The following is a 26,128-nucleotide window of genomic DNA, read 5'->3' as shown; positions in this document are numbered from 1 at the left end:
TGCTCGACAGACTGTCTGGCATGCGCGGCGCCGACCTCGATGACGCCGTTCTCGCCAGCGGGGAGAATGGCGGAATGGCGTCGGACCGGCATCGCGAGAAACAGTGACATGCACAGCGATTCTCCCCGACAGCGCGGCATGGGAGATCCCCCCCCCCTAGAGTCCATGCTACTAAAACTGACAATTAAATGTGACTGCGTGCATTTGTATATGTACTTAAAGTCAAAAGTACTTTTCTCGATATTGTCTGTACTTATATTGTTAAGTATAATGCTGATGGCTTTTAATGTCTTGAGGAATATTGTTTGTACTTTATATCATACATATGTAATACTGACAACTTTTGCAGTCTCTAAAATTGGTACATAATGTGCATTATAACAATGTTTTCTCAATGAGAAACTCATCTAAATGAAAGTAACTGAGGCAGCCGTTAACCATTATCAGAAGATATATTTTTGACGTATTCCTTATTAAATATTGAACCATCAGGATGTGTATAGAAACTTTAGATATTGTTCACAGCCCACAGGAGTGTTTCTCAGTTTCAGAGATGTAAAGCCTTGCTAAATCCATTACCTGACTGTACCTTTTGAAACACGGATCCCAATTTGTGAACATAAAATCATAAAACCCCTACAGTGCAGAACATAGAACATACAGTGCAGAAGGAGGCCATTAGACCCATCGAGTCTGCTCCGACCCACTTAAGCCCTCACTTCCACCCTACCCCCGTAACTCAATAACCCCTCCTAACCTTTTTGGACATTAAAGGCAATTGATCATGGCCAATCCACCTAACCTGCACGTCTTTGGACTGTGGGAGAAAACCGGAGCACCTGGAGGAAACCCACGCAGACACGGGGAGAACGTGCAGACGCCGCACAGACAGTGACTCAGCAGGGAATCGAACCTGGGACCCTGGCGCTGTGAAGCCACAGTGCTGTCCACTTGTGCTACCGTGCTGCCCGGAAGGAGGCTGTTCAGTCTGCACCAACCCTTGGACCTCCTACCTGTCGACTGAAAATGGTATAATCAGCATAGGCTAGCTTTTCTTTTAAAACATTTTTCCAATAAGGGGCAATTTAATGTGGCCAATCCACCTACTGTACATCTTTGTGGGTTGTGGGTGTGAAATCCACACAGACACGGGAAGAATGTGCAGTGACCCGGGACCAACAGGGACAGTGACCCGGGACCGGCATCGAACCCGGGTCCTCAGCGCTGTGAGACAGCACTGCGCCACCGTGTCGCCCTGCAGGCTAGCTTTTCTTTAGAAATAATTCAATTGGTTTATTTTGCCCAAGCAAAAGGCGCTTAACCAAATTAAGGGTCCATAAATAATGAAGAAAAAGTGCATGTAAGTCTCACCTGTATACATTATTCCCCTGCTGGGGTTTCTACTCTTTCCCAGACCTTGGAGATGCAGAGTTGAATTGGGATGCGTCAGAAAGAAAATGATGAATGGCATTCTGGGTACCTTTGCATGCTACATTTTAATTCTGGAGTAGCACTGTGGGAGGAGTTTGGTGAAGCACCCTTTCAGCGAAGGAATACTGCCTGGCAGGAGAAAATTTGTGCGAGGGGGAATGCTGAAAACATTCTGACTTTTGAATAAACCTTGTGGGCTCATTTGCTGCAATTTGCCCCTCTTTGCTTAAGCCTTAGGCTTTTCACAGAGAAATTTGGTGAGCAATAGAGTCAGCAGACTAGTCAGGTATTTTTCATTTTTACAGTAAACATTGTTGTGATCGGATATACTATTGCCATGACCTGTTGACGCATTAGTGTTCAAGATTACTCACCACCACACAACTCTATCTGTTGCAAATTTACAGTTTTGTTGATTTGTCTGCTACTGCTTTTGTTATAATCTAATAGCCTGAGTCCTTACATAACTGACAGTCTGAGGCTCCAACTATTTAAGAAACAAAATGCCAGATTTGCACCGAAACTCCTGACTAATTCCAGTCTTTAAAATCAAAATATTTGTTATAGAATACTTTCTCCCAACTGTGACTGTATCTGATCTAAATCTTCAGGTTATGATTTGTACAGGCAGCCCTTGGACTTACGACATGACTGGTTCCTGAAAACCGTGTTGTAAGTCATAACGTCATAAGTCGGAACCAATTTTCCCAGAGGAACACTGATATCAATGGGGGATTGTTCTTGAACCGAGGCCGGAAATCACTTATGGGGCATCCAGCGGTGTTAAATGCTCTCAACTCTTGCCCTGTCAAGTCGTTGGAGCAACTTATATGCCTGCCCTAGTTCCTAGTTAGTATGGGGGATGTAATGAAGCCTTCAATCACTGTCAGGCTGACTGAGTGATAGCTTTGCAGAACACCTTCACTCAATTTGCAAGCATAACCCGAACCTTCCTGCCGCTTGCCATTCCAACTCACCATCTTTTTCCCATACCCACATGTCCATTCTTGTGGGGTGGTGGCTTCCATGGAAGCAGATCATGACACTCTTTAAAGATGGAGCCCCAATCTCTGTGGAATTTGATTTGCCAACCCGATCAGGCCCAGCCCTGCCAGAGTTACAGTGCAAACCACAGCCCTGGGTTTCTTTTTGACAGAGTGTCAGAAAATCTGGTCAGAAAGCTTGGCTGTGTTTCTGGAGACAAACGCACCAGTTTTCAGTCAGAACCTAACACTTTGCCATTTTAGAGGGAAAATTCCCATAGAATTCCAACAGCACAGAATGAGGCCTTTTGGCCCATTGAATCTTGCACGGACCCTCTGAAACAGCACCCTACCTAGGCCTACTCCCCTACCCTATCCCCATAACCCCAACCAATCTGCACATCTTTGGACACTAAGGGGCAATTTAGCACGACCAATCCACCTAACCTGCACATCTTTGGGCTTCCGCCCATTAACTCTGTTTCTCTCTCCACAGATGCTGCCAGACCTGCTGAGTTTTTCCAGCATTTTCTGTCTTTAGATCACTATCAGATACCTGTTTAATCTTGAACAGCTGTGAGTCTGAATGTATATTAAATACAACATAAGCAAGCATATAAATGCATTAAAATCATGATGGTTGTGCCAGAACAATTTATCAAAATAAAACACTAATTTCTGTCCTAATAAAAGCAGTTTGATCTAACCGGTCATACAGGTGGGCAGTGCAGAACATCTGTGCAGATGTATGAAGATGCTGGTCTGGTGTTGTAAAGTCGAAATTCGGTATCAATTTACAAATCTTGGAAGTGCCGTTCTTCATAACCGGAAGGTCAAAATGTCGAGGATTGCCTGTAGTTGCTTTGTAAAATGGCCCCCATATCAATAGCTTGGATTCATATTCCACACATGCAGCTAGTTTCAATTGAATCTATGTCCCACTAACACTTAGATGTCCCTTCCTCTCACCCCTCCACCAATGTTGTCTTCTGCACTCTGAACGCAAGAAAGCAGTAAAATAATCAGTTGAATTACACTGACAAGGGTTAAAAATACACATTTGGTTAATTGCTCCTTTGAGTTAACTATAGAATCCCTACAGTGCAGAAGGAGGGCATTCGCTCATCGAGTCTGCACCAACCTCCGAAAGAACACATTACCGAGGCCCATTCCCCCGCCCTATCCCCATAATCCTGCGCATTGATCATGGCCAATCCACCTAATCTTTGGACTGTGGGAGGAAACCCACGCAGACACGGGGAGAAAGTGCAAACTCCACACAGCCGCCCAGGGTTGGAATCAAACCCGTGTCCCTGCCGCTGTGAAGCAGGTAACAACTGTGGCACCCTGTCAGAGTTATTTGTGAATTGAATGGGCAAATCCAGCTACTGTATTGGTTTCAAGGTGAGAGGGGGAAAGTTTAAGGGAGATGTGCGTGGAAAGTTCTTTACGCAGAGGGTGGTGGGTGCCTGGAACGCTTTGCCAGCGGAGGTGGTAGAGGCGGGCACAATAGCATTATTTAAGATGCATCTAGACAGATATATGAATGGGCAGGGAACAGAGGGAAGTAGATCCTTGGAAAATAGGTGACAGGTTTAGATAGAGCAGGGTGGGAGGGCCGAAGGGCCTGTTCCTGTGCTGTAATTTTCTTTGTAAAGATTATGCACATCAGAATAATAAAGTAAATAAGACACTAATAACAAACAGGAGAAGCAATACTCATGAATACACCAGGATTTGGACAGCAAGGCATACTTAACAATCTTTAAAGTTTAAAAACACATTCAATTGCCAAAATGGATTCTGAATAAAACCATAAAATTGAGAAACATTCCGTAATGTTGTAAAATATAGATGGTGAAATACTATTGGACAAGCTTGTGCCATCAAACAATGAAAGTAAATTGGAAAGAAAGAGACATGCTATCTAAGTTTTTCATGTTGCGCATATTAAGATCGCTCGCAAAAATAACATCAGTAATTTGGATTTGGATTTGTTTTATTGTCACATGTACCGAGGTACAGTGAAAAGTATTGTTCTGCGTACAGTCCAGACAGATCATTCCGTACATGAAAAGAAACATATAAGAGATGTCGGAAGAGGATCAGTAAGAGAGAGCTCGCAGAGTGTTGCCACGCTCCAGCACCATCTTGCTTTCCTCTATTCTGGAAAACCGCAATTTATACTGCATGAGAAGAGAGTGCTGATAGGTTGGCAAGTGAACTGCATTTGGTGTAGGCATTGCCATGGCTGCAGCATAGAACAGTTAACTGCCCTGCTTTGTTCAAATCCAAATTCTTTTTTCAGCAATTGTCAAGTTCCATAATACCAAACAAAAATATATTCTAATATGGCTGCTTCATTGTCACTACAGTGGAAACTTTGTTAAGTTCCTATACAAATGTGCTAACAATAGCTTAGCTATTACTAAAAAGAGAGACTTGTGACTGAAGATTTTTTGTCTTGCTCTTAAGACAAAGGCCCAATTTCAAACACTCACAAGAATTTATACTCCAGGAGAAATGAATGCCAATTGGTGGGCTAATTAACTCTGAGGAATTGCGATGAAGAGTGTAACACCAACTTTAATGAGAACACACTGTGATAATTAATTATACAATAATGCTTGAAAGGCAATGAATCAGGAGAAGGTTGTAAAAAGTTATGAACACTGTTTTGGTTTTAACGAGTATTCTTTAGTCATTAAAACGGAGAAGGATGAGGGGCGACTTGATAGAGGTTTATAAGATGATCAGGGGAATAGATAGAGTAGACAGTCAGAGACTTTTCCCCCGGGTGGAACAAACCATTACAAGGGGACATAAATTTAAGGTGAATGGTGGAAGATATAGGGGAGATGTCAGAGGTAGGTTCTTTACCCAGAGAGTAGTGGGGGCATGGAATGCACTGCCTGTGGAAGTAGTTGAGTCGGAAACATTAGGGACCTTCAAGCAGCTATTGGATAGGTACATGGATTACTGTAAAATGATATAGTGTAGATTTATTTGTTCTTAAGGGCAGCACGGTAGCATTGTGGATAGCACAATTGCTTCACAGCTCCAGGGTCCCAGGTTCGATTCCGGCTTGGGTCACTGTCTGTGTGGTGTCTGCACATCCTCCCCATGTCTGCGTGGGTTTCCTCCGGGTGCTCCGGTTTCCTCCCACAGTCCAAAGATGTGCAGGTTAGGTGGATTGGCCATGATAAATTGCCCTTTGTGTCCAAAATTGCCCTTAGTGTTGGCTGGAGGTGTTGACTATGGGTAGGGTGCTCTTTCCAAGGGCCGGTGCGGACTCGATGGGCCGAGTGGCCTCCTTCTGCACTGTAAATTCTATGATAATCTATGATTAATCTAGGACAAAGGTTCGGCACAACATCGTGGGCCGAAGGGCCTGTTCTGTGCTGTATTTTTCTATGTTCTATGTTCTATGACAAAACTAATTTTACAGGAGCTGCATTCTGCTATTTTCAAAGCATTACTGCCCACTAACTTACTGAAATTGCACAATTTGCCTGACGTGCGTTGACCTTATCTTTGAGGAACTTTTTTAACACTTTCCTTGCAATTTTATTAAGTTTGGCAGCCCTCAGAATCTTTACTAAATCTTCTGCGGCTACGTTTTCACCCTGCCGTTTCTTCCATTTGTCAAGGAAAAGCATAACCTGTTGATGCTCTTGCTCGTCATTCCATGTTTGCCGCATGTTTCTTCTGGTCTCATTGAGGAGTGCCTTCCCAAGACTGAACACTTTCCGTTCGTCGATTTTTTGCCGTGCCACAAAGTTAAAAAGTGCCTGTTCACACTCTGTAAAACCCTCTGAAACATAAAATGAAGTCAATTTTCATTTAGATTTGATTTCAATTCAAAGCTCAGATGGAATCATTTCTCAGAAATGTTAAGAATAATGGCTGGTTAGCAGGCTTTTACAAAGTTACAAAATCAGTTTTGCATTGCCATCATGCTGTGTCATAACTCTCGCGTTGTGATTCTCAGTTAACTAGGGTATTTTTTGTCAAAGTGCTCGTGTTGGAAGGTTATGATATAGGTTACATGGAGAGTAATGGATGGTCAGGAATGAATCACAAATATCTATGCAGGCCACGGCTGCTTTAAAGTCACAGGAAACATGGTGGAGGTGATTTTCAACAGTCTTTCATTTCTGAATTAATAGGTAAGCAGCTAAGGACCTTGAATAGCTTAAAAAGAAAGCTGTTTGAGTGATGATAGTAAAAGTAGTCTTCGCACCAAATTGCCTGGCTGCAGTTTAGAAAGGGGAAAGCACTGCATTGCAAGAGGCAGTTGAAATGTTGCAGCACGAGGTGAAGCAATATGGGGCTGGATTCTCAACCCCGCTGGCGGGATGCTCCGTTACACCGGCTGGTCAATGGATTTTCCCATTGTGGGGCTGCCCCACGCCGTTGTGAACCCCCGGGCTGTCAGCAAAACGGAGCTTCTCGCCGGAGGGGAATCCAGCCCGTGATGTTTCCCATAGATTGCCGTTAAATCCCAGGAGTACGACAGCAAGTGGCTGGTATGCTGCGTGCAACCTGCGTTGTTCAATGCTTATCGATTTTGCAGTGGGGTTGCCCTTGCCCAATCTACATAGGAATTGGGCCCACAAAAAAATTAATTGGGTCCATTTTTAGGTGGAAGCTTATTCCAGGCATCGGGCCTTTTCAATCATGCATCGAATGCCTGTTGAAGGGCCTCTTGCTGAAATTAGCCACTGATGCGGGCTGTGGAATTCTCCAGTGGCCCAGAAGCAAGTTAGGAGAAGTAAAGGTGCAGCACACCAGCAGAAGTGCTCTTTCAACTCCACAGGAGTCACACTTGGACCCCACCCCCTGTATCTTTCCCTCCTCCCAGTCTTACATAAAGGCTGTGACTAACAAAGTGGGCAGCCTCACATTTATCTCCTCATTAGTTCATAGAAATTACAGTGCAGAAGGAGGCCATTCTGCCTATCGAGTCTGCACCAGCCCTTGGAAAGAGCATCCTACCTAAGCCCACACCTCCTCCCTATCCCCGTAACCCAGTAACCCCATCTAACGTTTTTTGGACACTAAGGGCAATTTAGCATGGTCAATCCACCTAACCTGCACCTCCTTGGACTGTGGGAGGAAACCGGAGCACCGGGAGGAAACCCAGGCAGACATGGGGAGAACGTGCAGACTCCGCACAGACAGTGACCCAAGCCGGGAATCGAACCTGAAACCATGGAGCTGTGAAGCAACAGTCCTAACCGCTGTGCTACCGTGCCCCCCCCCCCCCCCCCCCCCCCCCCCCCCCCCCGCCTGTCGAGGAATGATCAGTGCCGGTAGCTTCTGCTGAATTTGTGGATGAGGCCTAAGGGCCAATTTCCATTGATGCTCAAGCCTTTCAATGCAGGCACACGCTGGTCTCACTGCACTGAAAAGAGGCTCAGAGGAACATTTGCCCCATGATATTTATAGATTCGGCAAACTAATGCTTAGAAGAAAATATTGGTGAGGGTTAGTGTTGGTACATGTCTATTAGTGTTTTCACAGGGGCTTTTCACAGTAACTTAATTTGAAGCCTACTTGTGACAATAAACGATTTTCATTCATTTCACTTCATTTCATTAGTGTAAGTACAATTGTGGTATTACAGATTCAGCAGGCCAAAATAAAATCCTGTGCACGATATAAGGTCTGGTTGTCATCCTGAAAAAGTAGATCAGTAGGAACGTACATGTGGCCACCATATTTTAACCTACAACGAAACGAATACGATCCTCCATATCAGCAGAATAAAGATCTTACACTAACTCAGTCCCTCTACTTTTCTGAATGATGATGGTTGGAGGGCTTTCCCATCAGAAGAAAAACCAAGGTAAATTTTCCCAGAGTCAAATTTTCATTACATCAAGAGACTGAAGTAAGCAAGTTGGCTTGCTTTCTGTTTAAACACATGTTTGCGGCTTTCACAAAAGAACAGGGTCACCTTGGTACACAGAGCAGATATGCATTCTGCCCATAGTTATTTATATTAGCAACTCAATATAATGTGCAGATTTATTTCCACTTCTTTGTCATTTAATGTGGAGATCTTTGAACAGTGCACCAATAAATATTCAGACAAAGTGAGGCAATGTTTTGTTCCTCCCTTTCCAACAAACTATCGTAGTCTTGACTATCTAATTACAAGGGCGTATTACATAAATGTAAAAAAATGTTTCATCCTGAACTTTGTTTGACATAAATGTACAAAACTATTACAGAGCTTGCTGGTTAGCCTGGAGGGGTACAATTTAACTGTTGCACATGTTCCATTCAATTACACAGGTAAATGTTTTTTTGTTGTTGAAATACCTCTAGAGCCATGGGGCTGGCAGGGGCTGCATAAATTGTCATGCCACACAGTGCCAGGGATATCCAGCTTTGAGTCCCGTTCGGTGCAGTTTGTGTGTTTCTTACATTCCACAGTGGTAGAACTCACTGAAGAGAAGAAGCCCCGAGCACATTTCCCACAAACTGTGTCTGCATATGGAGTGCCTGATTAACAAAAGCAGTTAAGTGAATTCTACTTCAAGAAGTACACACAAAAATAAAAAAACACAAAAAGTTGAATAACATAAAGGAGGAAAAAAATTCATGTGTTATAAATTCAATAAAACTACCAGATGTTTGTCTTCATTTTGGAAGCAGAATGCATTCCGATCATTATTATGCATTCAGGTCTATTAAAACAAGGAAGGTCAGAAGTTTTCATTTATGAGTGATCACATGCTCCAAGTGTGTAAGATAAGTTAGGCAAACAAGATGTGCAAAGACAATGAGTGTGATTCAGCAACCCTGTCGCGCCCACTTCGGATCCGGCCGTAATGGGCGAATCTTGCACGAGCCTCAAATCGGGCTCTGCGCCGGGCGCAGAACCTCATGGGAGACACCCGACTCCTTCCGCCCAGTGCGATCTGGATCGCTCCCTCGCTGGGTGACATGGTGCTACCCTGGCATGCTCCTGACACATGGCATGGTGCCAGGATGACAGTGCCAGTGTGCCCAGGTGCCACGTATGTATTTTATTTTTATTTTGTTTTCATGTACTAAATGATCTGTTTTAGTTGCTCACAGAAAAATACTTTTCACTGTACCTCGGTACACGTGACAATAAGCAAATCCAATCCAATCCAATCCAATGTTGGCTCTGCCAGGAGTCGGGCTCAGTGGGGCCTTTCCACTTAGAGGTGGGGGTTCCTGGGGGCCTTCCTGAGGTTGGGGTGGTGAGATTTATTGAGGGGGAGGGGTTAAAAACCCAAAAGAGGGACCTGAAAAAGTGGGGGGAAAGATCGAAGCTGCCGCTCAAAATGGGACACCGATCTGTGAGGACCCTTTCCTGCTGACAGGAAATCCCTCAAAGTGCGGCCTCAGCAGAGAGAATCTCCCTGAGCCCAAAAACAATGGCAAAGTGCCGTTGAATACAGAAATGTTTCTTGGCACCTAAACACCCTGCTAAACATGCTGTTCAGCGGTCTTTAACTTGAGTCCGCTTAATTGTGCCCAATACCAGAACTGATATGTCATAAGGATCAGAAAAGACTGAAAAGGCTGGGGTTTCTTTGAAAGAGAAAGTTGAGGGGTGTCAGAATGTAAGTTTTGAAATAGATTTGTTAGGGTGGATATGATAAAGATACTTTCACTTGAGGTGGAGGCCAAAATGAGAGGCCATAAGTAGAAGATAGCCCTTGAAAAATCCATAAAACATTTGAGAGAAACTTCTTTACATAAAGGGTGGTTAGAATATGGAAGTTGTTACCATGTAGAGTGATTGAGGTATATAGAATAGATACCTTTAGGGGAAGGTATATGAATACATAAGGGAGAAAGGAACAGAAGAATATACAGATAGTGTTAGATAAAGTATGGTGCGAGGACACTCGTATGGAGCATAAACATGAAAACAGACTAGTTGGACTGAAAGGCACTTTTCTGTGAGCTATATTCTGTAATCGTTTTCAATTTTGTAAATACAAACAAAGATGTACATTTAAACTCGGCAAATTACAAAACAAAACACACGTTGTTACCTGCATTTTTCACTCCATATCCAGGGAGACATTCTTTCTGCTTCATACAAAATTCATACTTCCAGAAGAATCCATCTTTGCATGTGCACATTCTGTTGTGAGTCGCATTACATTCATGCTTAATGTATTGATTTTCTTTGCAGAAATTATTGCAGTATTGGCATTTTTGTAGGTAATTCCAAAATTGAGTATAATGATTAGCTGAGCACGGTGCACAGATGGTATCATGGTCATTTGTACAATGCACCTTCATATATTGTCCTGGAGGGCAGCGGCTACAGGTTCGGCCTTCATATTGAAAGGTAGGTACTGATGCCAGGCATTTCTCTGTACTTGCATAAATAATAAAGGCAAAAGCCAAGCTGAACAATGACTAGGGAGAAAGAAAGATTAACTTCAATAATAGAGGCAGTATCTCTTTGGACAATCAATGCAGCCCTACATTTAAAACTATGACAGCTTAGTACTCCAGCTCACCAAACTAAAATGACATGCCTGTCTTAATTGGGGAAGAGGGCAATGGTGAAGAGCTTCAACGATGACCGCCTGACTCATCTGCAGAAAATTGTATACTGCCAACAGTTTAAAATAAATAAAGTAAGGGTGGGATATATCCTGCCACAGATTCAATTATATTGAAAGAAACTATGTTCTTTAATTGTCGTCTATATTATTTAGTGACAGGCAGTTTTCTGTTAACATTGGGGAATAGGTGGTTGCTGGCTAAACCTGTACTGACATAATGAAAGTTTTTTTCCCTCCACAGTGGGTGGATGAACAGAAGGATTTCTTTAAAGTACAGTAACCTGACATCTTGAGTCCCTGCAATGCAGTGCTCCAGAGTTAATAGCGTGCAGTTTCTATTTCTCACACCCTGCAAATAGAGTAGCTGGTCTCAGTCATGCTGTTATGGGGAAGTATTGAATTCAGTAAGCAATTCCTCAACGTCAGGGTAGATTGATTGATGACTGAGTTAATCCTGACATGTGAATTACATAAAAAGAAGTCCCACATACAATCATTCATAAAATGTTAATAAGAAATATATTTTATTTTAAAAAGTGACTTTTCAAATCAAATTCTGGTTTTAAATGACCATTTCATAGTAAATGGGAAGCATTATATCAGGATAGAACTTTGAGAATTTAGCTTGTCTGGTGTTTGAAAAATATTTAGACTTGGTTTTCTGTTCGTCTTTTGTAAGTGGATTTTAATGTTAATTGCATGATAATCATTTATATAATTATTACAAAACTAAATGTTGAGATTCTGAGTTTAGTGCATGAATCATTGATTTCCCAATATCTATGGTGGCAGATGAAGCTCCCATCAGAGGTGCAACACAGAACATTTCCTCAATGAGTTGAGGGTATGGCAAAGAAAAGGGACTGTAGGGAATTGTGCTTTCAATGGGTCAGAGGATCAGGTCTGGGGGAGGGGGTGGGAGGGGAGTCAGATTATCTCAGGATGGGTCAGGTTGTGGGTAGTAAGGTTGGAGCTAGTCAGTTCAGGGTGTTAGTCAGTTTGGGGGCATAGTCAAGGGGGGGAATGGGTCAGGAAGGAAGTCGGATCTTGTCGGGAGGGGTCGTCAGGTTGAGGGAGCTTGGTCCAAGTCAAGATAGTCTAATCAGGGTATTCAGGTCTGACGTTTGATTTGGGGGTCGGTTGTGCTCCTCAGTTCAGTCAGTCTGGCTGATCACTGAGTTAGACCAGGTTTTAATCACTGTAACATTTCCAGGGTATATATAAAGTCAAGTCCCACACATCTAGTCCAAGTGTCTGCCCTGAGCTTAGTTTTGGAGACGTTTGTGAGGGTCCTGGGCAGCGGAAATCAGCTCTTCAGAGGTTTAAATTTCCCAGGCAATTACATCAAGTGTCTGTGTGTCAGGACTTTTATGGGTCCTGATGGACATCTCCCAACTTCAGTCCAGATTTTGCTACTTTGGACATCAGAAGATTGGGGCCAATATGTTCTTTCCCTCTGCAGCCACGTTACTGATCTATAGGCCACATGCTTGCTGGAAAAGCTCCGTCATCTGCAATGGACACCAACACTTCTAACCATTCTGGGAGCTAATCCTGAGCACCAATCATCTCAGAAAACAATACATTGACTGAAGTAACCTTTGAGAAAACAAGATAATTTTCAATGAAAACAAATGTCTTACAACATATTCGTTTTCATACATGTGGAGTTTGCACATTCTCCCTGCGTCTGTGTAAGTCTTACCCCCACAACCCAAAGATCTGCAGGGTAAGTGGATTTACCCATGCTAAATTGCCCCTTCATGGGAAGAAAAATTGGGTACTCTAAATTTAAAATATATATATTCGGTTTCTAGAATGTCACAGAATCCCGACAGTGCAGAAGGAGGTCATTCGGCCCATCGAGTCTGCACTGACCCTCCGGAAGAGCACCCTACCCAGGTCCACTCCGCCTCCCCCCCCAGTCACTTTGCTAATATGGCATCTCATGATTCTTAAATAGTTCTAGCTGTAACCACCACTCCAGCTTGAATTTCTTGTAACAGATGACAACTCAGCAGCCAAGGAGGGGACACATAAGTTCAAAAACCTGCTACATAAATAGAATAAGGAAGACAAAAAAAGTTAAAGTATTGCATTTATATAGCGCTTTTCAGGACCATCAGGCGTTTCAAATTATTGTACAGTCATTAGAGTGTTTTTGAAGTGTAGTGACTATTTTAATATCGGAACATTTTAAAAATTAATTGAAAATAAAATAATAAAAATAAATAAGAGATAGGTTTCTGATTTCAAAACTATAGAGATGTACTTTCCAATCAGCCTGTGGATGTTTAATGCTATTTTGAGATAGCGGTTACCCTGTTTACAAAGGGAATATAGCGCCGGCTTGCTAAAATGAGTATATAACTTCGCCAATCAGAATGCATTCCCTATAATGTCCCGAGGTATTTCTGTAATTTATTATGTTGGAACTCCTCGATAGGTTTCTGCCTTGTTGTGAGAACCAAACTAATGTACCAATCACAAATAAATCTGGACATGATTGGCTGCCGGTCACTTTCCTGTCAATTTCAGCACCTGCTTGTCCCGATCCCAACTTCATTGTGTGAATTACTCATGGTGAAACAGTGACACGCCGAGGTCTTCACTATTTTAGTAGTAGTCCCCCCTATGTTCCCTACATTCACCTGTAATGCAATCTCTGCCCTGTCCATCATTCTGTACTCCGTCCAGTTTACTACTCACCGCTTTGCTGAGCTCCATCTGGCTGCTTGGAATGATTCTTTGATGTGCTGCACAGGCGGACGGTTGCTGGATCCTATTCTCGAACCTGCGGAGAGTTTAAAGGCTGAAAGATCGTGATGGGAATTCCCCGTGTTTGCGGAGGCGCCCCTGGACCTCCCTCCTTTGAGCATACTCATCCTCATTGGTTCGAAAATGTTCAATGATAAAACTGGATACTGATCAGCAGCAGAAAATCCTTTTGGCGTGAATTGATTATCAAATGTTGTATCAAAGTGTTGAACCGAACTGAGTGATGCAGGTCCTAAATTGACTGATCCCCCCTCCCCCCTCCAAAAGGGATTTCCATGACACCTTTGATGGCCTAATTCGCTGCAAAGACTTTCGGCTGAAGTGTAGTTATGTAACTAAAGCATGCAGCCAAGCTTGTGCGCCAGGTCTCGTCCACCACTCACCAGGTGCTGCACCAGGTATAAAGCAACAATAGTGCGGAGGCTACAATTCATGAAACCAAAGTATAAGTCATGATGGAAGCATGGAGGAAATTTGACAGCATCGGTCAAAAGGACAGGCACGCTGGCATTCATCAACATGCCATGATTCGGGGTGGGTGGGTGGAAGTGTTTATTGAAGGATTTGCCACTCTGAGGGAGTATACATTCATCTCAGCTCTTACTACAGGTCCATTTGTTTTATATATAAATCGTTCAACTTGGAAATGACGGTGCAAATTAATAATCTACATCAAGCAACATTATTTTCACGTGTTAGCCTTGATAGGCTGTCTTCATTATGCATTATGAATAGGGGTGGAGGGGGTTGACTTGGGATATTTTAGTGTACCAGTCCTGACAGTATGATGCCATTCTGTGCCTGTGGGTCAGCCGCAGCATTAACCAGGCAGCGAGTTTTGAAGTGGAGGAATCTGAGCGTCCCCCTCAGGAAGTCCCGCAGATGCTGCTTCATGTAGCTCAAAATAAAATTGCATTGTCACAATAAGTATCGGAAACCTGAATCATCATCCTCTTTTTAAATAAGCCTCTTCAGAACAAAACCGAAAGCCTCGCCATCACCGTTGTTTCTGCTGACGGCACACTGGTGCGATGTGTAAATGGCAGCATTATTCTCTGTTTTGCGTTGTTTTGCAATCGCCCTTTCTGAGGAGATTAACTGGAAATGTAGTTTCCCGTTAGGATTCAATGCGGGGTTCGAGTTTGGCACGCTGATTTACTCTGGTGTCCGAATTTTCCACAGCCATCTCCCCATCACACTCACATTATTCACACCGTTTTCTCCTAGCCAGTTTCCTCGCTCCGAGGCTCTCCGAGATCAGCCGTACCCTCCATGCTCTCCGTGTTTAGCTGTACCCTCCATGCTCTCCGAGTTTAGCCGTACCCTCCATGCTCTCCGTGTTTAGCCGTACCCTCCATGCTCTCCGTGTTTAGCCGTACCCTCCATGCTCTCCGTGTTTAGCCGTACCCTCCATGCTCTCCGAGTTTAGCCGTACCCTCCATGCTCTCCGTGTTTAGCCGTACCCTCCATGTTCTCCGAGTTTAGCTGTACCCTCCATGCTCTCCGAGTTTAGCCGTACCCTCCATGCTCTCCGTGTTTAGCCGTACCCTCCATGTTCTCCGAGTTTAGCTGTACCCTCCATGCTCTCCGAGTTTACCGTACCCTCCATGCTCTCCGTGTTTAGCCGTACCCTCCATGCTCTCCGAGTTTAGCTGTACCCTCCATGCTCTCCGAGTTTAGCCGTACCCTCCATTATCTCCGTGTTTAGCCGTACCCTCCATGCTCTCCGAGTTTAGCTGTACCCTCCATGCTCTCCGAGTTTAGCTGTACCCTCCATGCTCTCCGAGTTTAGCCGTACCCTCCATGCTCTCCGAGTTTAGCCGTACCCTCCATGCTCTCCGAGTTTAGCTGTACCCTCCATGCTCTCCGAGTTTAGCCGTACCCTCCATTATCTCCGTGTTTAGCCGTACCCTCCATGCTCTCCGAGTTTAGCTGTACCCTCCATGCTCCCCGAGTTTAGCTGTACCCTCCATGCTCTCCGAGATCAGCCATACCCTCCATGCTCTCTGAGTTTAGCTGTACCCTCCATGCTCTCCGAGATCAGCCGTACCCTCCATGCTCTCCGAGGTTAGCCGTACCCTCCATTCTCTCCGAGTTTAGCCGTACCCTCCATGCTCTCTGAGTTTAGCTGTACCCTCCATGCTCTCCGAGTTTAGCTGTACCCTCCATGCTCTCCGAGTTTAGCCGTACCCTCCATGCTCTCCGAGTTTAGCCGTACCCTCCATGCTCTCCGAGTTTAGCCGTACCCTCCATGCTCTCCGAGTTTAGCTGTACCCTCCATGCTCTCCGAGTTTAGCCGTACCCTCCATGCTCTCCGAGTTTAGCTGTACCAGTGGTGTTGGGTGTTCTGATGCACAAATGATCCAACACGGCTGTAGATGGTACAACTCTGTTTTATTGTCTAATCAACAGTAACAACTAACTACTGGCTTGGGTACGTGCTTCACCAGCTAACCTGTGGACCCAGCCCTATCACTATCTTAGTGAGGCACTCAGCACATGTGCTGACGCATTGAGCTCTTTGCTCTGAGCTATCTCCTGGTAGAATGAGCGGGAACTGTGGTGTTCCCCGTTTTATAGTGCGTGTTCTCTCACTGGTGATTGGCTGCAATGTTATGTGTGTGCTGGTTGGTCCAACTGCCTATCCATCAGTGTGTGTCTGATTGCACCATGATATGCTGATCTGGATATCATGACAGTACCCTCCATGCTCTCCGTGTTTAGCCGTACCCCCCATGCTCTCCGAGTTTAGATGTACCCCCCATGCTCTCCGAGTTTAGCTGTACCCCCCATGCTCTCCGAGTTCAGCTGTATCCCCCGTGCTCTCCGTGTTTAGCCGTACCCTCCATGTCTCCGAGTTTAGCCGTACCCTCCATGCTCTCCGAGTTTAGCCGTACCCTCCATGCTCTCCGAGTTTAGCCGTACCCGCCATGCTCTCCGAGTTTATCTGTACCCCCCATGCTCTCCGAGTTTAGCCGTACCCTCCATGCTCTCCGAGATCAGCCGTACCCGCCATGCTCTCCGAGTTTATCTGTACCCCCCATGCTCTCCGAGTTTAGCCGTACCCTCCATGCTCTCCGAGATCAGCCGTACCCTCCATGCTCTCCGAGTTTAGCCGTACCCTCCATGCTCTCCGAGTTTAGATGTACCCTCCATGCTCTCCGAGTTTAGCTGTACCCTCCATGCTCTCCGAGTTTAGCTGTACCCTCCATGCTCTCCGAGATCAGCCGTACCCTCCATGCTCTCCGAGGTTAGCCGTGCCCTCCATGCTCTCCGAGTTTAGATGTACCCCCATACACTCCGAGTTTAGCTGTACCCTCCATGCTCTCCAAGGTTAGCCGTACCCTCCATGCTCTCCGAGTTTAGCCGTACCCTCCATGCTCTCCAAGTTTAGCTGTACCGTCCATGCTCTCCGAGTTTAGCCGTACCCTCCATTATCTCCGAGTTTAGCCGTACCCTCCATGCTCTCCGAGTTTAGCCGTACCCTCCATGCTCTCCGAGTTTAGCTGTACCCCCCATGCTCTCCGAGTTTAGCTGTACCCCCCATGCTCTCCGAGTTTAGCTGTACCCCCCGTGCTCTCCGTGTTTAGCCGTACCCTCCATGCTCTCCGAGTTTAGATGTACCCCCCTGCCCTCCGAGTTTAGCTGTACCCTCCATGCTCTCCAAGGTTAGCTGTACCCTCCATGCTCTCCGAGTTTAGCCGTACCCTCCATGCTCTCCGAGTTTAGCCGTACCCTCCATGCTCTCCGAGTTTAGCCGTACCCTCCATTATCTCCGAGTTTAGCCGTACCCTCCATGCTCTCCGAGTTTAGCTGTACCCTCCATGCTCTCCGAGTTTAGCCGTACCCTCCATGCTCTCCGAGTTTAGCCGTACCCTCCATGCTCTCCGAGTTTAGCCGTACCCTCCATTATCTCCGAGTTTAGCCGTACCCTCCATGCTCTCCGAGTTTAGCCGTACCCTCCATGCTCTCCGAGTTTAGCTGTACCCCCCATGCTCTCCGAGTTTAGCTGTACCCCCCGTGCTCTCCGTGTTTAGCCGTACCCTCCATGCTCTCCGAGTTTAGATGTACCCCTATGCCCTCCGAGTTTAGCTGTACCCTCCATGCTCTCCAAGGTTAGTCGTACCCTCCATGCTCTCCGAGTTTAGCCGTACCCTCCATGCTCTCCAAGTTTAGCTGTACCCTCCATGCTCTCCGAGTTTAGCTGTACCCTCCATTATCTCCGAGTTTAGCCGTACCCTCCATGCTCTCCGAGTTTAGCCGTACCCTCCATGCTCTCCGAGTTTAGCCGTACCCTCCATTATCTCCGAGTTTAGCCGTACCCTCCATGCTCTCCGAGTTTAGCCGTACCCTCCATGCTCTCCGAGTTTAGCTGTACCCCCCATGCTCTCCGAGTTTAGCTGTACCCCCCGTGCTCTCCGTGTTTAGCCGTACCCTCCATGCTCTCCGAGTTTAGATGTACCCCTATGCCCTCCGAGTTTAGCTGTACCCTCCATGCTCTCCAAGGTTAGCCGTACCCTCCATGCTCTCCGAGTTTAGCCGTACCCTCCATGCTCTCCAAGTTTAGCTGTACCCTCCATGCTCTCCGAGTTTAGCTGTACACTCAATTATCTCCGAGTTTAGCCGTACCCTCCATGCTCTCCGAGTTTAGCCGTACCCTCCATGCTCTCCGAGTTTAGCTGTGATGCTCAGCTTTTTCACAGGATTTCACCGTGACCCTTGTTTCTCATCGGGGTTTACTGCAATGCTCATGCTTTGTCCAAAGATTCTGCATTGTGTTTGCCAAGAAAGAACGTGCATTTATGTAGCGCCTTGAGCCACCTCAAAGGGGTTTGCAATCAACTGCAATTTTGACTACTTGCAATGTCGAGAGACGCCACCACGAATTTGCGCATTGTAAAATCACGCAAACAGCACTGAGATAAATGAACAAACAATCGGTTGTTGGTTGAGAATAATATATCGGCCAGGACAACTCCCCTGCTTTTCTTCAAAATAATTCACCTTTCGGGGTAGGTTTATTATCAACTGAAAGGTCGCACCTCTGTTAGTGGAGCATTCCTTCACTACTCCACTGGCTTGCTAGTCCTAGATATGTTTAAGTCTTTGGGCGAAATTCTCTGGAAACGGCGCGATGTCCGCTGACTGGCGCCCAAAACGGCGCAAATCAGTCGGGCATCGCGCCGCCCCAAAGGTGCAGAATGCTCCCCATCTTTGGGGGCCGAGCCCCAACCTTATGGAGCTAGGTCGGCGCCGGACGAATTTCCGCCCCGCCAGCCGGCGGAAAAGGCCTTTGGTGCCCCGGCAGCTGGCGCGGAAATGACATCTCCGGCCGGCGCATGCGCGGGAGCGTTAGCGGCTGCTGACGGCATTCCCGCGCATGCGCAGTGGAGAGAGTCTCTTCCGCCTCCGCCATGGTGGAGACCGTGGTGAAGGCGGAAGGAAAAGAGTGCCCCCACGGCACAGGCCCGCCCGCGGATCGGTGGGCCCCGATCGCGGGCCAGCCCACTGTGGGGGCACCCCCCGGGGCCAGATCGCCCCGCGCCCCCCCCCAGGACCGTGGAGCCCGCCCGCGCCGCCTTGTCCCGCTGGTAAGGTAGGTGGTTTAATCTACGCCGGCGGGACAGGCATTTTAGCGGCGGGACTTCGGCCCATCCGGGCCGGAGAATCGCGGGGGATGGCCCGCCGACCGGCGCGGCGCGATTCCCGCCCCCGCCGAATATCCGGTGCCAGAGACTTCGGCAACCGGCGGGGGCGGGATTCACGCCAGGCCCCGGCGATTCTCCGACCCGGCGGGGGGTCGGAGAATCGCGCCCTTTATTAGAGGGGCTTAAACCCACTACATCCGACTGGGTGATAAGGCTGACAATGGCGGGCAATAGTGAGCAGAACAGTTACTTTCCAATGATAAAAGTCAAAGCTCCTGGTGCAAGAGTTGCCAATCCACTTTGCTCTGTTTTTATTCCTCTCAGTCTAATAACTTGATTGCAGTAATGTGTTGAATAACTTTGGAGGGGCAGAAATCTGTCCATTCTCTTACGATTGTAATTCTAAACACAAATGTTATGAGCAAAGCACATGGAAACAAAGTGAAGTGACTTTCTTAGACTTCAATTTCCCAAGGACATTGCCTGTCAGTACTTCTTTAGAGAATAGGCGAAGTCATGGTCATGTGTTGTCAGAAACAGCATTAATATTTTAAGTCTAAAAAAACAAGTTATAATTACAGAGTTGCAGGAGCTCGGAATGTGGCAACTAGGGAATTTTCACAGTAACTTCATTGCAGTGTTAATTGTGACACTAATAAAGATTATTATAATGCTGAGCTCCACAAGTCCAATTTATACAGACACATAGGAGAGAGAAAGACAATAGTGTGTAAGATGTTGAAACTTGTTGGAGGCACCATTTACACCACCCATATTTCCACGCACAGAAAATGATACACTAACCCTTTCAGAAGTTCGAAAAGAAAATTACATATTGGAACTCAGTGATTTAGTCAAAACAAAACACAGTCACAAATAGGTAGCACAAAGACACATAAGTCAGCATTTTCCCAGACAAGTGAATGCAGGGTTGGAAGGTGAGCGGGGTGGGAAAATCCAGGACATTGATGTTAGGCTGGGATTCTCGACATGGCCACCGCCCTCTTTCAGTTTTGCTTGGGACAGTATTGAATGTAAGCGGGGAAGCCCCTTGGATCTGTTGGGCAAGTAATTAAGTAATTGTTGAGGTTGTTAAGCAGCCCTTTTAACTCTGAATCCTGGATTTTTAAGCCATGATACCAGGAGCGTCATTCTCCGACCCCCCCAGCGGGTCGGAGAATGGCCGTTGGCCGCCGTGAATCCCGCCCCCGCCGGTTGCCGAAGTCTCCGAAGGGAGAAAAGTCGGCGGGGCGTTAATGTCGCCACTGCCGTCGGAGAATGGCACGGGTCTGCGCAAGGCAGCCGATTTTCGGCCTGCCGATATTCTCCCTTCTGGATGGGCCGAAATCCCGTCGACGTGATGACCGTTCACGTCGACGTAAATTAAACCTCCTTTTCATCGGCGTGAACCTGTGCTCCAGGTTCACGCCGACCAGCATGGAGGTGAGTGACGGCCTGGGGGGTTGGCTCTGGGCAGGCGATGGCATGGCCGCAGTCTGAATGTGTGAGGAGAGGTGTGTCTCGGGTTGTGTGTGTGTGTGTGCGGCGGGGTGGGGGGTGGGGGGGGGTGGTTAGAGTGGGCTGGGCTCCGGGGAAGTGCCGGGAGGGGGGTCTGTGCCGGGGAGGAGGTTGGGGGGGTCCGTGCCGGGGAGGAGGTTGGGGGGGTCCGTGCCGGGGAGGGGGGTGGGGGGGTCCGTGCCGGGGTGGAGGTTGGGGGGGGGGGGGTCCGTGCCGGGGAGGGGGATGGGGGGTCCGTGCCGGGGAGGAGGTTAGGGTCTGTGCCGGGGAGGAGGCTGGGGGGTCCGTGCCGGGGAGGAGTTTGGGGTGGTCCGTGCCGGGGAGGAGATTGGGGTGGGGTCCGTGCTGGGGAGGGGGATGGGGGTTCCGTGCCGGGGTGGAGGTTGGGGGGGGTGGTCCGTGCCGGGGAGGGGAATGGGGGGTCCGTGCCGGGGAGGAGGTTAGGGTCTGTGCCGGGGAGGAGGTTGGGGGGGTCTGTGCCGGGGAGGAGGTTGGGGGGGTCCGTGCCGGGGAGGAGGTTGGGGGGGGTGTCCGTGCCGGGAAGGGGGATGGGGGGTCCGTGCAGGGGAGGAGGTTGGGGTCCGTGCCGGGGAGGAGGTTGGGGGGGGGTCCGTGCCGGGGAGGGGGATGGGGGGGGTCCGTGCCGGGGTGGAGGTTGGGGGGGGGTCCGTGCCGGGGAGGGGGATGGGGGGTCCGTGCCGGGGAGGAGGTTGGGGTCCGTGCCGGGGAGGAGGTTGGGGGGGTCCGTGCCGGGGAGGGGGATGGGGGGGTCCGTGCCGGGGTGGAGGTTGGGGGGGGGTCCGTGCCGGGGAGGGGGATGGGGGTCCGTGCCGGGGAGGAGGTTGGGGTCCGTGCCGCGGAGGAGGTTGGGGGGGTCCGTGCCAGGGAGGAGGTTGAGGGGGTCCATGCCGGGGAGGAGGTTGGGGGAGGGGTCCGTGCCGGGGAGGGGGATTAGGGGTCAGTGCCGGGGAGGAGGTTGGAGTCCGTGCCGGGGAGGAGGTTGGGGGTTCCGTGCCGGGGAGGAGGTTGGGGGGGGGTCCGTGCCGGGGAGGGGGATGGGGGGTTCCGTGCCGGGGAGGGGGATGGGGGGGGTCCGTGCCGGGGAGGAGGTTGGGGGGTTCCGTGCCGGTGAGAGGAATGGGGGGTCCGTGCCGGGGAGGAGGTTGGGGACCGTGCCGGGGAGGAGGTTGGGGGGGGGTCCGTGCCGGGGAGGGGGGGGTCCGTGCTGGGGTGGAAGTTCGGGGGGGGTCCGTGCCGGGGAGGGGGATGGGGGGTCCGTGCCGGGGAGAATGTTGGGGTCCGTGCCGGGGAGGAGGTTGGGGGGGTCCGTGCCGGGGACGAGGTTGGGGGGGGTCCGTGCGGGGAGGGGGATGGGGGGTCCGTGCCGGGGAGGAGGTTGGGGTCCGTGCAGGGGAGGAGGTTGGGGGGGTCCGTGCCGGGGAGGAGGTTGGGGGGTGTCCGTGCCGGGGAGGGGGTTGGGGGGGGTCCGTGCCGGGGAGGAGGTTGGGGGGGGTCCGTGCCGGGGAGGGGGATGGAGGGTCCGTGCCGGGGAGGAGGTTGGGGTCCGTGCCGGGGAGGAGGTTGGGGGGGGTCCGTGCCGGGGAGGGGGATGGGGGGGTCCGTGCCGGGGAGGGGGATGGGGGGGGTCCGTGCCGAGGAGGAGGTTGGGGGAGGTCCGTGCTGGGGAGGGGGATGGGGGGTCCGTGCCGGGGAGGAGGTTGGGGTCCGTGCCGGGGAGGGGGATGTGGGGTCCGTGCCGGGGAGGAGGTTGGGGTCCGTGCCGCGGAGGAGGTTGGGGGGGGGGGTCCGTGCTGGGGAGGGGGATGGGGTGGGGTCCGTGCCGGGGAGGGGGATGGGGGGGGACGGTGCCGGGGAGGAGGTTGGGGGGGTCCGTGCTGGGGAGGGGGATGAGGGGTCCGTGCCGGGGAGGAGGTTGGGGTCCGTGCCGGGGAGGAGGTTGGGGGGGGTCCGTGCCGGGGAGGGGGATGGGGCGGGGTCCGTGCCGGGGTGGAGGTTGGGGAGGGGTCCGTGCCGGGGAGGGGGATGGGGTGTCCGTGCCGGGGAGGAGGTTGGGGTCCGTGCCGGGGAGGAGGTTGGGGGGGGGTCCGTGCCGGGGAGGAGGTTGGGGGGGTCCGTGCCGGGGAGGAGGTTGGGGGGGGTCCGTGCCGGGGAGGGAGATGAGGGGGGGTCCGTGCCAGGGAGGAGGTTGGGGGGGGACCGTGCCGGGGAGGGGGATGGGGGTCCGTGCCGGGGAGGAGGTTGGGGTCCGTGCCGGGGAGGAGGTTGGGGGGGTCCGTGCCGGGGAGGGGGATGGGTGGTCCGTGCCGGGGAGGAGGTTGGGGGGGGGTCCGTGCCGGGGAGGAGGTTGGAGATGGTCCGTGCCGGGGAGGAGGTTGGGGGTGGTCCGTGCCGGGGAGGAGGTTGGGGGGGAGTCCGTGCCGGGGAGGGGGATGGGGGTCCGTGCCGGGGAGGAGGTTGTGGTCCGTGCCGGGGAGGAGGTTGGCGTCCATGCCGGGGAGGAGGTTGGACGGGGTCCGTGCCGGGGAGGGGGATGGGGGGTCCGTGCCGGGGACGAGGTTGGGGGGGGGGGTCCGTGCCGGGGAGGAGGTTGGGGGGGGTCCGTGCCGGGGAGGAGGTTGGGGGGGGTCCATCCCGGGGAGGAGGTGGGGGGGGGTCCGTGCCGGGGAGGGGGATGCGAGGGCAAGTGAGTTGGTTCACCTGGCCATGTGCCAGCCTCCAACAGTTGGACCCATGCGGTCCATGCCACCTGGCTGGGGGGAGGAGGGGATATGGGCAATGATGACATGTCATCGTTCCCCTCCCCCCCCACCAGGCCGTCATGTTTTCCGATCATCCAGCTATGTTGGCCGCCGTGGCGGCAGCCGCTAATGTCTATGTTGCCCTGGATGAGGAGGAGGAGGAGGAGGAGGAGGAGGAGCGTGCCAGAGAGGCGGCGCAGGGTGCCGCAGAGGGACAGGCGGCAGCCGCCCAGGCTGGAGGGACAGCTGACCGACAGGACGAGGAGGGGGAGGAGGACGTCGCGGCCCCACGGCAACGGAGGCACCCGAGGGCGCCCCGTGTGTACCGGCCCCGGCAGTCATATCAGGACCTCACGGACCGGGAATGCAGAAGGAGACTCCGGATGAGGCGGGAAACCGTGGCACACATCTGCCACCTGCTGGCACACCTGTCACCGCGTGGCACTGGCGGGGGACACCCTCTCCCCGTGTCCGTCAAGGTTACGGTGGCCCTGAACTTTTATGCAACGGGATCATTCCAGGCACCGAGTGGGGACCTGTCCGGCATATCGCAGACATCGGTGCATCGGTGCATCCGGGCAGTGACAGATGCCCTATATGCCATGGCGCACCGCTACATCCGCTTCCCCGTGGACCGGGCCAGCCAAGATGCCCGGGCCGTGGGCTTCTCTGCCGTGGCCGGGTTCCCCATGGTCCAGGGAGCGATCGATGGGATGCACGTCGCCGTGCGGCCACCTGCAGATAACAGGGCCGTGTTCACCAATAGGAAGGGGACCTATTCGATGAACATACAGGTGGTCTGCGACCACCGCATGATGATCCTGCACGTCTGCGCCCGTTACCCAGGCAGTGTACACGACTCATACGTGTTGTCGCGGTCATCCATCCCCGGCATGTACGAGGGACGCCATCCCCGGCTGAGGGGCTGGTTGCTGGGCGACAGGGGCTACCCATTGTGATCGTGGCTGATGACGCCTATACGGAGGCCACGCAATGAGGCGGAGAACCGCTACAATGATGCCCATGTAGCGACAAGGGGAGTGATAGAGAGGTGCTTTGGTGTGCTGAAGATGCGTTTCATGTGCCTGGACCTCTCTGGGGGCGCCCTCCAGTATCGGTCAGATAGAGTCGGCCGCATCATTGTGGTGTGCTGCGTCCTGCACAACATAGCCCAGCAGAGGGGCGATGTGCCGCAGGCAGAGGAGGGCGGAGTGGAGGAGCAGCAGGAAGAGGCGCAGTCCTCCCAGATGAGGGGGATGGGGGTAATGGTCAGGGCAGATGGGGTAGACACAGGCGGGTGGCTGTCCACCGTTACCGGCTGGCCCAGCGGGCACGGGACAGACTGATAGCCGCCCGCTTCACTGACTAGATGGGCGTGGGAATCGGGTAGTATGGCCACAGACCGCACACCATGGCAACAGCCGACCACCCACACCCCCCACCCATCCACCCACCCAGCACCCTCACCCCCCTCCCCAACCCCACCCACCCCACACGCATGCACACACCCCCCCCCCATTGCCGATCCACCTGCGGCACAACGGGCCGGGCTCACACAGTTGCGGGTGGACGCGTGTCTATTGCAGGCCATGGAGGATGATGACAACCCGCCCTGCGGTGAGCTCCTGGCTCCACATCGTTGGACTATGTCTGACCCATGGCCACAGTACCACCATCCACCCGGACCATCCCTGCATGCGGCTGTGACACTGCAGCGCACGGTCCCGTCCTCTGCCCGGGGGATGTTGATGGCGGCCCAGGGGGAAGGGGGCAGACTCACCTGGGGCTGAGGTAAGACCATCCCTCACACACACACTTGCGTTCAACGTACATGAAACCCCCGCACGCTTTGGACAGAGCACAAAGGCAGCTTCTGTAGGTGTAACATTGACTTTAATAACCAAAGGAGTTCATGCACGTGCCCTAGCCCCTAAAACTCATCTGTGCCCTGCACCCGTGCCAACTTACTCAGTGTCTAATTGTTTGACCTTACGGGCCCTTTGACTACGTCTACGTGGTTCCCCAGACGGTACAGCAGAACTGGAGGTGGACTCCTGTGATTCCTGCCCTCTGACACTGGATCCCTTTGGCGGCCGTTTCCTGGGGCGTCCTGGCCTAGGTGGGCCAGGCTGCGGCCCTGGCGACTGGGATGGCGAGCTGCCAGCCTGTCCTGCCCGTTGCCCACCCGATGCACCTGGGACGGAAGGGGGGGAGTTCGAGGTGTCGCAGTGTACCGGGACCTCCCCTACAGGGGGAGCCGGGACGGACCACACCACCTCCTCCTCCCTCGGGGTGCCCGATGGCCCCCAGGCCTCTACATGGGTGGGGGATGCGAACGGACTGGCCATCCGACGCCCCCCCCGACATCTGGCGCTGCCAGTCCTGGAGGCCCGTGCTGGTATCGACAGGGGTCTGCAGGTTTGCAGCCATGGAGCCCAGGG

General features: G+C 51.0%; 1 protein-coding gene across 1 annotated transcript; it reads right to left on the bottom strand.

Moving 5' to 3' along the window:
- Positions 1-433: 433 nt before the first annotated feature.
- Positions 434-13,832, bottom strand: LOC140385341 (tumor necrosis factor receptor superfamily member 6B-like). Its single transcript, XM_072467404.1, has 4 exons — positions 13,694-13,832; positions 10,460-10,832; positions 8,745-8,927; positions 434-6,228 (listed from the first exon to the last, which is right to left on the bottom strand). Exons 1-4 carry the CDS (start codon positions 13,709-13,711, stop codon positions 5,900-5,902), a joined length of 903 nt encoding a protein of 300 aa, XP_072323505.1. The 5' UTR covers positions 13,712-13,832; the 3' UTR covers positions 434-5,899.
- Between the last annotated feature and the right edge of the window lie 12,296 nt (positions 13,833-26,128).

This window comes from Scyliorhinus torazame, chromosome 11 (genome assembly GCF_047496885.1).
Source record: "Scyliorhinus torazame isolate Kashiwa2021f chromosome 11, sScyTor2.1, whole genome shotgun sequence".
Lineage (NCBI taxonomy): Eukaryota > Metazoa > Chordata > Chondrichthyes > Carcharhiniformes > Scyliorhinidae > Scyliorhinus > Scyliorhinus torazame.
This window is presented reverse-complemented; position numbering and strand designations above follow the sequence as displayed.